The following is a 12,136-nucleotide window of genomic DNA, read 5'->3' as shown; positions in this document are numbered from 1 at the left end:
TGCGATAGAAGGGAGTAAAATTACATTATTCTTTTTCAAACCTATACAGAAAGCGAATGATGACTAAAAAAACACTGTTACCTGACAGCTGCCAGATGGCAGTCATAGTGAACGATGTTAAAGTGCGATACAGTGCTGTAGCCTTGCTGCTTGCGAGGCTTGTTCTCAAATTCCTCTAATGACACCCGCTTTGTGAAAGTGTATATACCTAGAACCTTGGTGGGCTGGAATGAAAAAAGATTCTAATAAATTTCTGCATCACTGGCCATATAAAATGTGTATATTTTTTTTACCTGGAATTTGTAACCTTCTCTACAGATGCAACAAGTCAAGCCTGGCTCCTCTATCAGCTCATCCATTTGTTTCAATAGGGAAGTTTTGGTCACCACCTGACCCTTTTCATTTGTCTGAAAGGTAAAAGCAGGGAAAGTGCCCTCCATTTCAAATGCCTCCGCGACAAAAATGACAAACAAAATCAAAGCTGTGTCCACGAGGAGACTGTACCGTCATGCCCAGTGTTCCCAGTGCTTTCTGCCGCATGGCCATGGCCATCCGCTTTTTTTCCGCTCGGGTTTCCCTGCGCGCCGCTTCTATTTTCAAATTGACCTCGCTGTGCTCCCTCAACGCTTCCAGAAGGTTCTCTGCGAGCGTACCGATACCTTCGTCGCTGGAAACCTGTTCTAGCTTGTGCAGGTTGGGAATTGAATCGGTGCCTATCAGCACCTAGACAAAACAAGAGTCAAATGTTTCTTTTCATTCACGTTAATTATGCGCTTGCTTACAGTGTGGTCAGTGTCAAAACAGTGCATTTTTCGAGCAACTCATTTGCCCATTATCGGCAACAGCAGTCAATGAGTTTAATAGTATTTTGGGTCATACACAACTATCTGTTGGCTAATTTGGAAACCCCAGAATAACTGTTTTAAAAAGTCAAACCTGGGTGGGCGGATGCTGGGTAGTCAAGCCACGAAGCAATCTAAGAATGAAGGGCAGCGCCGGGCGTGAAAGGAACTTTTTCCAGATGTCTGCATCAAGACTGGTGAGGAAAGGGAAAAAGATGAAAAATGTCAGCCGATAAACAGTTTTTTCTGCACTCAAAGGAAAGGAAGAATCGAAAGCTGCCTACTTTTTAGCATTCGGGATATGTTTCTTCATGTAGTCCAGTGCATTCTGTGTGATTCCTTTTTGCAGAATAAGGTCTTTGAGCTGATGGCCCTTGCTATTATTTTTAATTCCAGCCGCAATTTTGCAGAAGCAATCCAGGAACACTTTGTCATCAGCGCTGTGCTCCTCATCATACCTAAGGGAAAACAAAAGTTTTAACGAAAACAGAACATTGAGTTTGGCGCAACCACGGTGAGACCCACTGATCAAAACTGCAGCATGGCTTGAAGCGCTCGACCAAGATCCTCATTTTCTCCAGTTCGCCAAACGACAGGTACGGGATTATACGGAGCAGGCCCTGCAGCACGCTGGGGTTGGAGCGCACAAAGGGAGTGTTGATCTGGTCGAGCAACATGACCAACTGGTCCTTGTCGCCTGTCAGCAGCAAGTTACCCTACAAAAATGGACATGCCTCCTGTTACCCAACCGTAGGGCTCGGTGGGTGTCCATCTTCCGCGAGTACTAATGCAGCTTACCTTGTCCTCTGAAACCTCTGCATTGGCTTCATCCAGAATGATCTCCATGATGCTGAGAACCTGCTCTGCTACAGAGGCGCCCCCACTATCTTTGCTCTCCTGTTCGGCCACTAAACCCTAAAAATGGAAGGGAAAATTGCAGTGCGTACCTTCAACTCCTCCTCAACCGCCATACCAAAGGCATATGCCACTCACCAAGTTCAGAGTTCCCAGCATGACATTGAGCGTGTTCATCTCCGGTTTGACCAGATGTTGCCGGTTGATTTTCACTTTTACGCAATAACTGAACAGCTTCAGTAAAACCTATTCCGAAAGAAAACATGTTTGAATTAGGTCAAAGATCATTATTTTTCATTTTCGTGATGCCAAAATGGAGGAGGCACTGGTGGTAAGTTCTAAGAACCTTTTTTCTAATGCTCTTATTCAATTCTAACCTGACATTGTTTCATTTCATCATGGCATATTTCAGTCAGTTGGAAACAGCATCTCACCGTGAGCAGATGGCGCCCCTGTTTGAAATCTTTAATTCCTGACAGCCGATTGAGCATGCACTCCAGTCCGCCGCACTGCGCCATCACTCCAGCCATCTTATATACCTCCTCATCGTCCTCCTCCTCATCTAGAAAAAAAGGTGGGGCAATTCATTTTTTTAAAGGAAAAATCCATCGACAAGGTACAGTTTCAACTGATTTGATGAAGTCCTAGGCAAGAAAACCTGGCAGAGAAGACAGCCTAAATAGCTACATAATAAGAAATCACTTCACCTGTGGTGGAGTCCAGCGACTCGATAAACTCCTCTGTTGCATCTCCCAGCAGACCTCTCATTCGATAAATGATCCTCATTGGCTCACCCTTGTGAAACAAAGCGCAGTGTCAATTCGACAACTAGATCATTCCAGACACTGCCATCATGGGTAATTTGACATCTGAATGTTACCTCATTGGTTGGGCACCAGACCCTCTTGTAGACTTCAGCTACAGACAGATCCAAGCTTATAATTTTGTTGTTTACCAAAAGCTGAGGGGGAAAAAATTGCATCCAGTGATTAGTTACCCTGATGACCAAAGGAAGTGAAGAGTAACGAAAGCAATGGGCAGAGAAGAACAGGATCATTTTTTTTACCTCCATGCCGCTATCATCTTCAAGGAGTGCCACCAGATCGCAGTCCTGACAGATCTTGTTTTTAATGTCCCTCATAAGGGGACCAATGCCAGGCTCGTTGCTACTGTAGGGGTTTCCTGGCATGCGACCTTGGAGGAAATCTTCCTGCTGAGGATCTTTTTCCAGGGTTGCAAAGAACTCTGTCACCTCGTTCTCCTCCTTCAAAAAAAAAGATCACAAAGTCACAAGCCTGTAAATCTGTCTAATTGAAAGACACGTGGGGTAACGCTAACTTACAGGGTAAATGATGCTACACAGTCTCTCAAAAATGAACACAGGTGTTCTGTAGTCATCCAAATTGTATCTCTTTGCAGTTTCTATACACACCGCCATGAAGGCCTTGGTTTCTGACTCAGTGCCTAGAAACATTGCAAAATGGTCAGATTCATTGTACATCATGTCAACTGGGGGGAACGGAAATACTGATAGAAGCATGTCAGAGCACACGACAGCCTTGAAAGCATTACAGTAGACAGGCCGACTCTGAATATCTCTGCAAGCTCATTAAAAAAAAAACAAGAACAATAAAACTTCAGCTGACCTGTGGTCATGTCCTCCAGCATCTCCAGAAGCATGTCCTGAGTCTCGTCAATGAGTTTAGTGCGTTGCACTACCAGCTTTCTTAGACAGAGATAGCCGTTTAGCACTGTGCCAACCAGCCGGCTCTTGAAATGCCGCTTAATGGATTCAACCTCCACAAATGATGCTAGCAATCCTACCATAACAAGCACAATTAAAAAAATAAATGTTTAGAAAGAACCATTCAAATAATTGCTCTCATTTCCTTTTAGGATGGATAACAACAATTGAGAGCTATATTTTAGTTGACGAAATAATACATCTGCATACCAGTAAAGCTCTTGAGGGCATAGCCTTGCTGCAAATCTGTACTCAGGGTAGCTTCCTCCAGAGCAAGCAGGTTAGCTATTTCCTTTGGGAGACAATTATGCAGATAACATTGAAATAATTGCCCAACCCACTTAATGGACAATAGTTTGAAAAGTTAGAAGTCAGACTTTACCTTTGTGATGAGGTTGCCTATGTAGGGAAGGACTCCCCGTGCAGCTAGGTAAACTTTCCAGTGCGTTGGTTTGATCAACTTTTGGTATAGACCCAGGTACTCTGCTGCACACTCGCCAGCCAAACTCAGCTCATCCAGATAACTTAAGATAAACACGACACAGGAAGAACATTCACCCTTAACACTGCTTCAACAATAAGCAAATTTACATTATCGTGTATTCATACAATCTCAAAAAACATGAAGGCATGATGACCTCTTAAAATTTGAGTCGTAGTAAGCGGACTACCATTTCTATTCAATCGGAAGACGTTGACCATGATTTAAAAGAACGTGCTGCCTCAATTTTTCAAGAGTCTAACCTAGTGAGCAGGCCCAAAACTTGTTGTTTGCGGCTGGGAATTGTTGTGAGAGCCTCTACAATGGTGCAAGCAGCCTGTCTGGCAGCTTGAGTGGCAGGCGTGAAAAGGACCTGCAGCAAGAAACAAAACAAAATTATGAGTCATCCAAGACATTACACACACACAGACACAAAAAGAAAAAGTAATTTACCTGCCGAAGCCAGTTATTGTGGCTCAGCTTGAGGAGGCGCGGGAAAAGGCTTTCCCCTCTTCTGGACCTCATGAACTGCTTCCACTTCCACACATACTTCTCCAACAGATATTGCTTCCGCAGTTCCCCCTTTCCCTGCGGTTTTGTCACCATCTCATGGCCTGTCATGCCGATTGGGTGGTAGGAGCATTGGAGACAAAAATTAGATTTCAACTGTAATGGGATGTTTGGTACTTGTCTGAATAGCACTTACATCTTGCGGGGAGGCATTTTTTCCAGGCCTCATATGAAGCTTTGGGATCCTTCTTGAGCCACATTTGAGCTTGAGCATGGATTTCATTACTGTAGGGCCTAATGGTGGTCAAGGATTCAGTAGCAGCATCCTTTAACAGACAGATTAGGTGTGAGCAAAATTTAGCCTTTTTTTGTTACATCGTGTATCAATGTATAGCTCTCATTTTTGCAAAGTGGACATTTCCAATTTGGGTCCAATCTTTTCAGGCAACTGCCTCCCATGGAACTTTAGTGACACATTTTAATCGAACCTAAACACAATCCCTCAGCTTGTTTACTTAACATTTACCTTGTTTTTCTTGCTAGTTGGGGCAGGGGGTTTGATAAGCTTCTGCAATATTTTCAGGCACATGAGTGTTATGTTCTCCACCACGACAGGAGTCTTGATGTTAACCGACATCAGGAATAGACTGAGGGCTAGAAGGGGAAAAAAATAAAATACAAGTATAAAGAAGAGTGAAATCACAAATACTAAAACACATCCTAGTATAGGACCTACATCTAGCCGTTGATGCGTCTAAATAACTCGACCACTTACCACAGCGCAGCCGTAATTCCCAGCATCCTCCCTCTTTGGAAATGGAGTCCGTTAACAGCAGCATTTCATACTGTAGGTTACTAACCTGTTGGATGTTAACAACACATTCTCGTCAAAATGACACCGGCCAGTACATTTAATGAGGACATTAATGTGTTTCTGCTTTAAGACACTCAAATCGGGTGGGTGGGTGATGGACGTGCACATACCAGGTCAGGATTGGCCCAGTGACCCTTGAGGGCTGCAGAAACCTTGGCGATGATAAGGTCATTCATCTGCTGTGTGGCTTCAGGGTGATCTCTGAGAAACAATATAAAAGCAATAATTATGAGGCCAAACTGCTACGAAATGGACAGATAATCCAAATTAGATGGTTAAAAGAGTGCCAATATTGCACATTTATCTATACGTTTTTTTATTAACCATGCCATACTTTACGTTAGCACCCATTCACTTCCACAAAAGGTGTGATGAGTTTGATAAATGAGATTGTTTAATTGCTGTGCAATGAGAATGTGTCATATTTAACTGCAATCAAATAAAGAGCAACACCGTACCTTGTAAGCAGGCATATTAGCTGGCGTACTTCCTCTCGCATGGCTGCTGTACCCCGGCGCAAATTGTATTCAAAAAGCTCGCGGATAAGCCCCTGGAGGACGAGAATCTGCCGGAGGGCCGGGTTAGTGGCCAGTGCACGCAGCAGTGTGATACAGTGACCGGTGACTGCCGAGGCACAGCCGTAACACTTGTTGGAGGAAGTGTGGCCACAACCCAGCACGGAGAGGGCGCGGTATTGGCTGGCCGTAAAAGTTGGCTGGTGGCTGCTGCTACTGCGGGATGATTTTGTGGCAGCCTCGCGCTGCTGAAGATCGTATTCAAGCAGCTCCTTGCGGGACGCAAGGACTTTCTGTGGAAGAACAACCAGACGCCGGAGCGATACTTATACAAATGCTTCAGTATGATTTTGGCGGGTGCCAGCTACTTTGTCTCCAACCTGTATAATCTTGGACAGTTCATCAAATGAAGTTTTGCAGTCTCCACTGTACTCCTGAGCTAGCTGCTGAATGTATCTGTTTACATTGGCAGAAGATGTACCGAGACCAGCGGCAGCTACTGTGTCATCCTGAAGGAGTTTAAAATACATATGTAAATAGCAGTTCCCAAGTTTTAAACTGTGCGGAACAAACATGCTGAAAGACCTACCTGCGGCTTCTCTGGAGCTGCCTCGTTGACTTTGGACAAAAGGCTCTCCAATTGAGGCCGGTGACCCATCAGCTGATGGTAGACGCGGTCAGCTTTTTCCAGAAGGGTGTTGATGTTTGTCACAGCCTATAAGGATAAGAAAGTTTTAAAATGATGTATGCGGTCAGAAGTCAAAGTCACAACGTTACCCCAAAAAAAGGCTGAATTCGATATTTCAAGTCCAGTAATTTCACTTGATTTTTCACAATTTGGGGAAAAAAATTGTTAACTGGATTTTGGTTGGGGAGACTGAAATGGACTGGACTTCATTTGAGGTGAATGTATAATAGAGGCCTCCACCATAAAAGCAAAGCGCACAGACAACTAAGCTAAACTGACTTCCCAGTTGGTCCAATTCTGAGCAAAACACACCAACTTTTGAATAATGACTAAGTGCCCTACTTTTTTCCTGTCTTCTTCATTCTCAATAGGATCCACAGCACAGCATGGTTTGGCATATAGCATGAAGTCAAATCTGGCATATTTGCAGAAACCACAGGCGTTGCACAGGAAGGGATCCTTTTCATCGTAGTTGATAGACCTGAAAAAAGTGATCACAAATAAAATGGCTAAAGTTACAATATTATGTGCTTGCAAACGCTTAGAAAATGTGCCGCTCACCTGCACTTGTGGCATTGATAAACATTCTCGCCACAGTTGCCACACACTCCGGGGTTGGCAGGCACAGAGGCGCTACAGCGTGGACACTGCAGCGTCTCAGTGGAGGCCTGGTAGTTCTCATAGAAGTCCGAGAACTCAATCATCAAGTTAGACGCAACAATGGGTAATGGGAGGTCAATTTTTACTTCGGTTTGCCCTGGGGTTAGTTGTACTTTCTTGGCTTTATGCCAGCGAGCAGGCCTAAAAATGTGAAAGCACGGTGAGAACATGGATATTTCTCTATTGAAATGGCATCACATCAAGAGAAAATTCAAACGCACTTGTTCTTCAGCTCCACAATGGCTTGCACGGTCCTGTTGTTGTAGTAGAGGTTTATAGTGCGAACCATTTTGGTGCGTTTGAGGTCACCAATCTTCACAGTAACTTTGCTAATGGTATGGCTGCCAATAAGCTTGACGACTTGTTGGGTGGTAGTGTAGCGAGTATCCACTTTGATAGAGGACAGCTTGATATTCTTTGGAGGAGAAAACAGGAAAAAAGGGTTAATAATATTTATGATCAATGAACTGTCTGGGCTGACTGGACTTTTGTTATATACATACCGAGAAAGGAACCTCTGGATTGTTACACACCAAGCAGGGGTCGCTTTCCAGGTAAAAACCATCAAACTCCACCAGACCTGACAAAGTACTATAGGAGAAGGCAAAAATGAATGCCCATAATTCTTAATTACACTTGCGTTACAAGACAGCATCGGTCATTAAACATACTTGTAGATGTTGGAGTTTGGGTGATTAGTCAGGATATGGTTCTGTGTTCTGAGGATTTCCACTGCCTTTTGCGAATACTCCTTCAGCTGGGAAAAGAATTGAAAATATATATATATATATATATGTATATATACACACACACACCAGGATGTGAAATCTTTGCATGATGACACAAGAGACAAAAATAGATTTTATCATCTGTGGAGATGACTTTTGGAGTAAACAAACCTTTTTCTCAGTCTGCGGGGTCTTGAGTGAGAAGTACCCGAGAAGGTCGACAAATTGTGCAGCTTTGCGGCCATATGCAGGGAGCTCTGGCCAAATGGCCCATGTGAGCTCCAACAACAATTCCTGCTGAGATTTACTTGAGTTTCTGGAGAGATATCCATATATTAAGTTATTCATAATGGTTTATGCCACATACTTGTTCGTGCTTTAGTGCAACATAATATTCTCTTTTAAACAGTGTGTTGGGCTGACCAAATCCCATGTGAAAATGTGTGTTTTAAAGTACCTGTAGATATGTAATGCCAGGCAGTGGGCCTGCCAGCGCACAGCTGATGAGTTGGACTCAAGCAAAAAGCAGCGCAAAAACTGGATGAGTGTCTCCTTGTCTGCAAATTTATTGAGTTGACTGACCAGGGCCATACACAACTGATCCTCCTGGCTTCCAACTCCATCACCTACGTTTAAGAGAAAAGAAAAGAAAACATTTAATAACGTCAACTCCACTCAAGTGTCAAACTCTGCACAAAAAGCTTGTGATATGGCCTCACCCTCTTTATCCTTCTCTTTGTCCTCTTTTTTGCTTTTTTTACTAGAAGACTTGCTCTGGGATGACTGAGAAGTCCCTCCCTGTCCACTACCTGAACCCCCTGAGAATGAGGAGGCGTTGGCCAGCACCTTGCTGCCACATAGGGCACATGAGAGCAACTGCAAAAGGACTGGGGAAACACCTTCATCCACTAGGAAACTGACTTGAAGCAGAAAGTATAACACCGCTAGGGAGGAAACAAAAGACAAATGTATGAAAAAAAGAAAAGAAAATGAAACTGTGATACAGACTTCAATTTAGAAAAACTGGAATGTACTTACAGTCATCTTTCACACAGAACTTCTGCCAGTTGATTGTCCTCTGAGTGGCAATTTCAGCACAAGCTTTCAGGTGCTCCATCTGTAACGACATAAATGACATCAAAAATGTATTTTCCTGTGTCTGTATTCTCACCCTCTTGCTACCGTGACGGTGAAATTTCCCGAATACGGGATGAATAAAGTTATTAATCTAATCTAACAATCAGAAAGCAACAACAAAAATACAATTTTACATTTTTTTAATCTTAAAAAGAAAGGGCAGAGAAATCTGAAAACACGTTTAACCTTTAATAGGTCACACATTGAGCTCAAGATTGCTTAGAAATGTTAAATATTAAACAAAAGTTTAAAGTTTAAAGTGAAAACAACTTTTTCTGACCCCCTATTCATGCTGGCAGCTCTCCAATACAATAATAACTACACAAGAAATAAACTTTCTTCAAATAAATAATATAGAAAATTACTGGTTGCTCAATTTCCTTTCCGAAAAAAAAACTAAACACTAAATAATGCAATAAAAGTCATAAAAATCAATTTACCACCATAGGCTAAAACAATTACACTGACCAGGTTGATGAGTGTGTCATACTGCAGAGCTGAACCGGATGAAGCTGTAACTATGCCCGCCCGCAGGAAGATGCCCTGCTCCTCCAGAAGCTTTTTGATGCTGCGAATGTGAGAATCAAGAGTGTGCAGATCCCGCAACTGCCTATACTTTTCCTTTGAGCCACAGATAAACAGCAGCAGCTTTCTCACTTGTCTCCTTACAAACGGTGTCTGCTGGATCATAAGATACTAGAAGAAAAGGTTTTTTCTTTAAAAATAAATTATAAAACAGAAAAAGACAAGATTAACCCAAAGTCTTACTTCTGACAGATAGTAGAACCAGGAATGGTCAAAGACAGGAGCAGGGATACGTGGGTTGGTGTCAGCTATCTTTTTGATCTGATAAGGTAGCCGAAGCACCATTTCAGTGAGCAGCTGCGAATAGGCTTCAAACACATCGGCAGCATGTCCCTAATCGCAAGAATAAGTCTGTTAGTTTTGAAAGAACAAATCATCTTCCCTCTTTGTGACAACTCCCCAATCATATACCTTGACATATTGGCGAAGAAAGAAGGGGCTCATGTCTGGAGGAGAGGAGGATGTGTGTGGGCGAAGGAGCTGGCTCGTGGTCACATTTTCTTCTTCGCCCTGCTGGCTCTTCCAGAACTCCAGCAGGGATTTGAGGACATGGAGGCAGTAGTCAACAGCACCCAAACTCAGCAAGGCAGTTGCTGTTGCGTTGGAAATCAGTGAGGATGACTGGAAAAAAACAAAGCAGTATATGGCCTGTGCACCAAAAACAAACATGATCTGTCGTCTATTTTTTTTAAACCTCTCGACATTAACGCACCTCAAAAGAAGATTTGGAGCCAGATTTAGTACGAGACATGAAGACGCTTAGCAGCCTCATGATGACCAGATGTACTTCATTCATAGGGCAACGATCATTCTTTCTTGCAAAATCCTTCAGAGAAAAGGGTAGATTGAGCAAAACAAGCTTATCCAAGATGATTCTTAATACTGATACCTTTTTATGCATTCCAAGTTCTGCAATAAGCTGTGCGAGAAGGTCATCCAAAGCACCCTTATCCTTTTCATCCTCCCCATCGAGGTCCGAGGTCAGCATAAGAATAACTTGCATGTAAGGAATGGCTTGAACGCCACCGACATTGTGAAGTTGAGACAAGTGCTGCAGCAGCCGCTCCAGTAACATAAGACGAACCATGTGAAGCCTGATCGTGAAGTGGTTAAAAAAAAATATTATTAAAAAAAAAAAAATCACATTTCAACAGAAAAAAAACTGAAAGCTCAATTTTTTTTTTTCCAGATCTAACCTGTTGCTTCTGTGGATGTCTCCCTCTGTCTCTCCCTCTCCTTCTGAGCCTTCACCTTCCTGCTGGGCTGTGGTGGTGCTAATAGCACCAGTGCTGGAGCTTACACTGCCCGGACCTGCAGGGTGGCCCTCCACTGTTGTATCCCCATATGCACTGCTGCGCCCTGACACTGTTTCAAGAAAGGAGACATGTAACATGAGTATCGGCTTCAATGCCAAGGTTAAATTTGTCAGGTAACCAGAGTTAATGTTTGATTTTTATTTCCTACATTGGAAATCAAATTTCAGTTTGTTGTTGAAACTAAATGACAAAATTGTAAATGTGTATGCAGTCACCCACCACTGTGCTCTCCTGCAACAGAATCGATAGCAGAACCTCCACTCTCTGAGCCCACACTGCCCCCATGCTCAGCTGGGGAGGTCCGCAGTGTGGAGCCATCAGTAGCAGCAGTACTGCCTTCATCATCAGATGCTGGGGCTGAAATGATAGCAAGAGCTTTAACAGCAAAGGCAACGCAGCTGATATTCAAAAGCTAAAAAAAATGTAACCAAAGTCTTTCTGACAATACAAAAAGTTTCTCATAATAGACCACAATGGTCAATCAACATTTGCTGAGTTGATCCTATTACCTGATGCGGTGGTATCTGACAGCGTGCCAGCATCCAGAGATGAGGAACTTGGAGCTTGCCCAGACAGGCCCAGGCTCTGAAGACCAAGGGCACTACTACTACTCCCTACGATGTATAAAATGCCCATCACTGCAATGCGCTGCAACTACTGGCAAAGCAATTGAAAGTAATGTCTTCCAATTGTTATTTTCTCCTACTGACCTTGTTGATCTTGCTGAAGGCTGAGCGCAATTGCTAGCTCCACCATAGTTTCATCATCAGCATCGGGAGGGATGTCCAGTATGGGTGGGAAACCTTCAGCTCCAGCCAGCAATGCTTCCAAGGGGGATGGATTGCCATTGTTTAGATTCTCTGGTGTCTCCAAGACCATGGATTCTGACTGCAAAATGCAAAACCTGAGGTTAGCTAAATGTCCTGCAATACCAAGTACTTTCCATCATTTAGGAGCTAAATAACTGAAGACAGGTTTGACATCACATGCACATATTAGAAACAATTTGAACAAACCCTATTTATGCCACTGCACCGTGTAAATTGAAATGATTTGGGTGGATGTGGTAAACTTTAGAATAGAACAGGCTTTCCCTGCAATGCTTTATATACAGCACATCTTGCATTAGTCCAATACACTTTCACTTCTATAATATTACTGTGTTCACTGTTACTGTTGTTTTTCATTTATAAAAATGCAA

General features: G+C 43.1%; 1 protein-coding gene across 9 annotated transcripts in view; it reads right to left on the bottom strand.

Annotated features, from left to right (window-relative positions):
* ubr4 (ubiquitin protein ligase E3 component n-recognin 4) overlaps nucleotides 1-12,136 on the bottom strand; it is a 38,710-nt gene that overhangs the window by 2,779 nt on the left and 23,795 nt on the right. For all 9 annotated transcript variants that reach the window (XM_077604605.1, XM_077604623.1, XM_077604630.1 and 6 more), the window contains 43 exons: nucleotides 11,646-11,823; nucleotides 11,445-11,549; nucleotides 11,155-11,292; nucleotides 10,816-10,984; nucleotides 10,509-10,713; nucleotides 10,332-10,445; nucleotides 10,031-10,240; nucleotides 9,803-9,952; nucleotides 9,503-9,730; nucleotides 8,936-9,014; nucleotides 8,617-8,841; nucleotides 8,355-8,523; nucleotides 8,069-8,213; nucleotides 7,841-7,926; nucleotides 7,673-7,760; nucleotides 7,391-7,584; nucleotides 7,071-7,310; nucleotides 6,852-6,990; nucleotides 6,411-6,536; nucleotides 6,202-6,330; nucleotides 5,765-6,114; nucleotides 5,417-5,507; nucleotides 5,208-5,292; nucleotides 4,959-5,086; nucleotides 4,629-4,758; nucleotides 4,376-4,536; nucleotides 4,186-4,295; nucleotides 3,824-3,965; nucleotides 3,652-3,733; nucleotides 3,344-3,517; nucleotides 3,040-3,161; nucleotides 2,764-2,961; nucleotides 2,578-2,658; nucleotides 2,405-2,492; nucleotides 2,132-2,259; nucleotides 1,836-1,943; nucleotides 1,641-1,757; nucleotides 1,368-1,558; nucleotides 1,127-1,300; nucleotides 937-1,036; nucleotides 505-723; nucleotides 294-407; nucleotides 82-224 (listed from right to left, as the gene is read on the bottom strand). In XM_077604605.1, the coding sequence (XP_077460731.1) occupies nucleotides 82-224; nucleotides 294-407; nucleotides 505-723; nucleotides 937-1,036; nucleotides 1,127-1,300; nucleotides 1,368-1,558; nucleotides 1,641-1,757; nucleotides 1,836-1,943; nucleotides 2,132-2,259; nucleotides 2,405-2,492; nucleotides 2,578-2,658; nucleotides 2,764-2,961; nucleotides 3,040-3,161; nucleotides 3,344-3,517; nucleotides 3,652-3,733; nucleotides 3,824-3,965; nucleotides 4,186-4,295; nucleotides 4,376-4,536; nucleotides 4,629-4,758; nucleotides 4,959-5,086; nucleotides 5,208-5,292; nucleotides 5,417-5,507; nucleotides 5,765-6,114; nucleotides 6,202-6,330; nucleotides 6,411-6,536; nucleotides 6,852-6,990; nucleotides 7,071-7,310; nucleotides 7,391-7,584; nucleotides 7,673-7,760; nucleotides 7,841-7,926; nucleotides 8,069-8,213; nucleotides 8,355-8,523; nucleotides 8,617-8,841; nucleotides 8,936-9,014; nucleotides 9,503-9,730; nucleotides 9,803-9,952; nucleotides 10,031-10,240; nucleotides 10,332-10,445; nucleotides 10,509-10,713; nucleotides 10,816-10,984; nucleotides 11,155-11,292; nucleotides 11,445-11,549; nucleotides 11,646-11,823 (6,353 nt within the window). The remainder of the gene's footprint in view (nucleotides 1-81; nucleotides 225-293; nucleotides 408-504; nucleotides 724-936; nucleotides 1,037-1,126; nucleotides 1,301-1,367; nucleotides 1,559-1,640; nucleotides 1,758-1,835; nucleotides 1,944-2,131; nucleotides 2,260-2,404; nucleotides 2,493-2,577; nucleotides 2,659-2,763; nucleotides 2,962-3,039; nucleotides 3,162-3,343; nucleotides 3,518-3,651; nucleotides 3,734-3,823; nucleotides 3,966-4,185; nucleotides 4,296-4,375; nucleotides 4,537-4,628; nucleotides 4,759-4,958; nucleotides 5,087-5,207; nucleotides 5,293-5,416; nucleotides 5,508-5,764; nucleotides 6,115-6,201; nucleotides 6,331-6,410; nucleotides 6,537-6,851; nucleotides 6,991-7,070; nucleotides 7,311-7,390; nucleotides 7,585-7,672; nucleotides 7,761-7,840; nucleotides 7,927-8,068; nucleotides 8,214-8,354; nucleotides 8,524-8,616; nucleotides 8,842-8,935; nucleotides 9,015-9,502; nucleotides 9,731-9,802; nucleotides 9,953-10,030; nucleotides 10,241-10,331; nucleotides 10,446-10,508; nucleotides 10,714-10,815; nucleotides 10,985-11,154; nucleotides 11,293-11,444; nucleotides 11,550-11,645; nucleotides 11,824-12,136) is intronic.

This window comes from Stigmatopora argus, chromosome 1, assembly GCF_051989625.1.
Source record: "Stigmatopora argus isolate UIUO_Sarg chromosome 1, RoL_Sarg_1.0, whole genome shotgun sequence".
NCBI lineage: Eukaryota > Metazoa > Chordata > Actinopteri > Syngnathiformes > Syngnathidae > Stigmatopora > Stigmatopora argus.
Note: the sequence above shows the minus strand (reverse complement) of the source record. Positions and strands in the feature narration are given on the sequence as shown.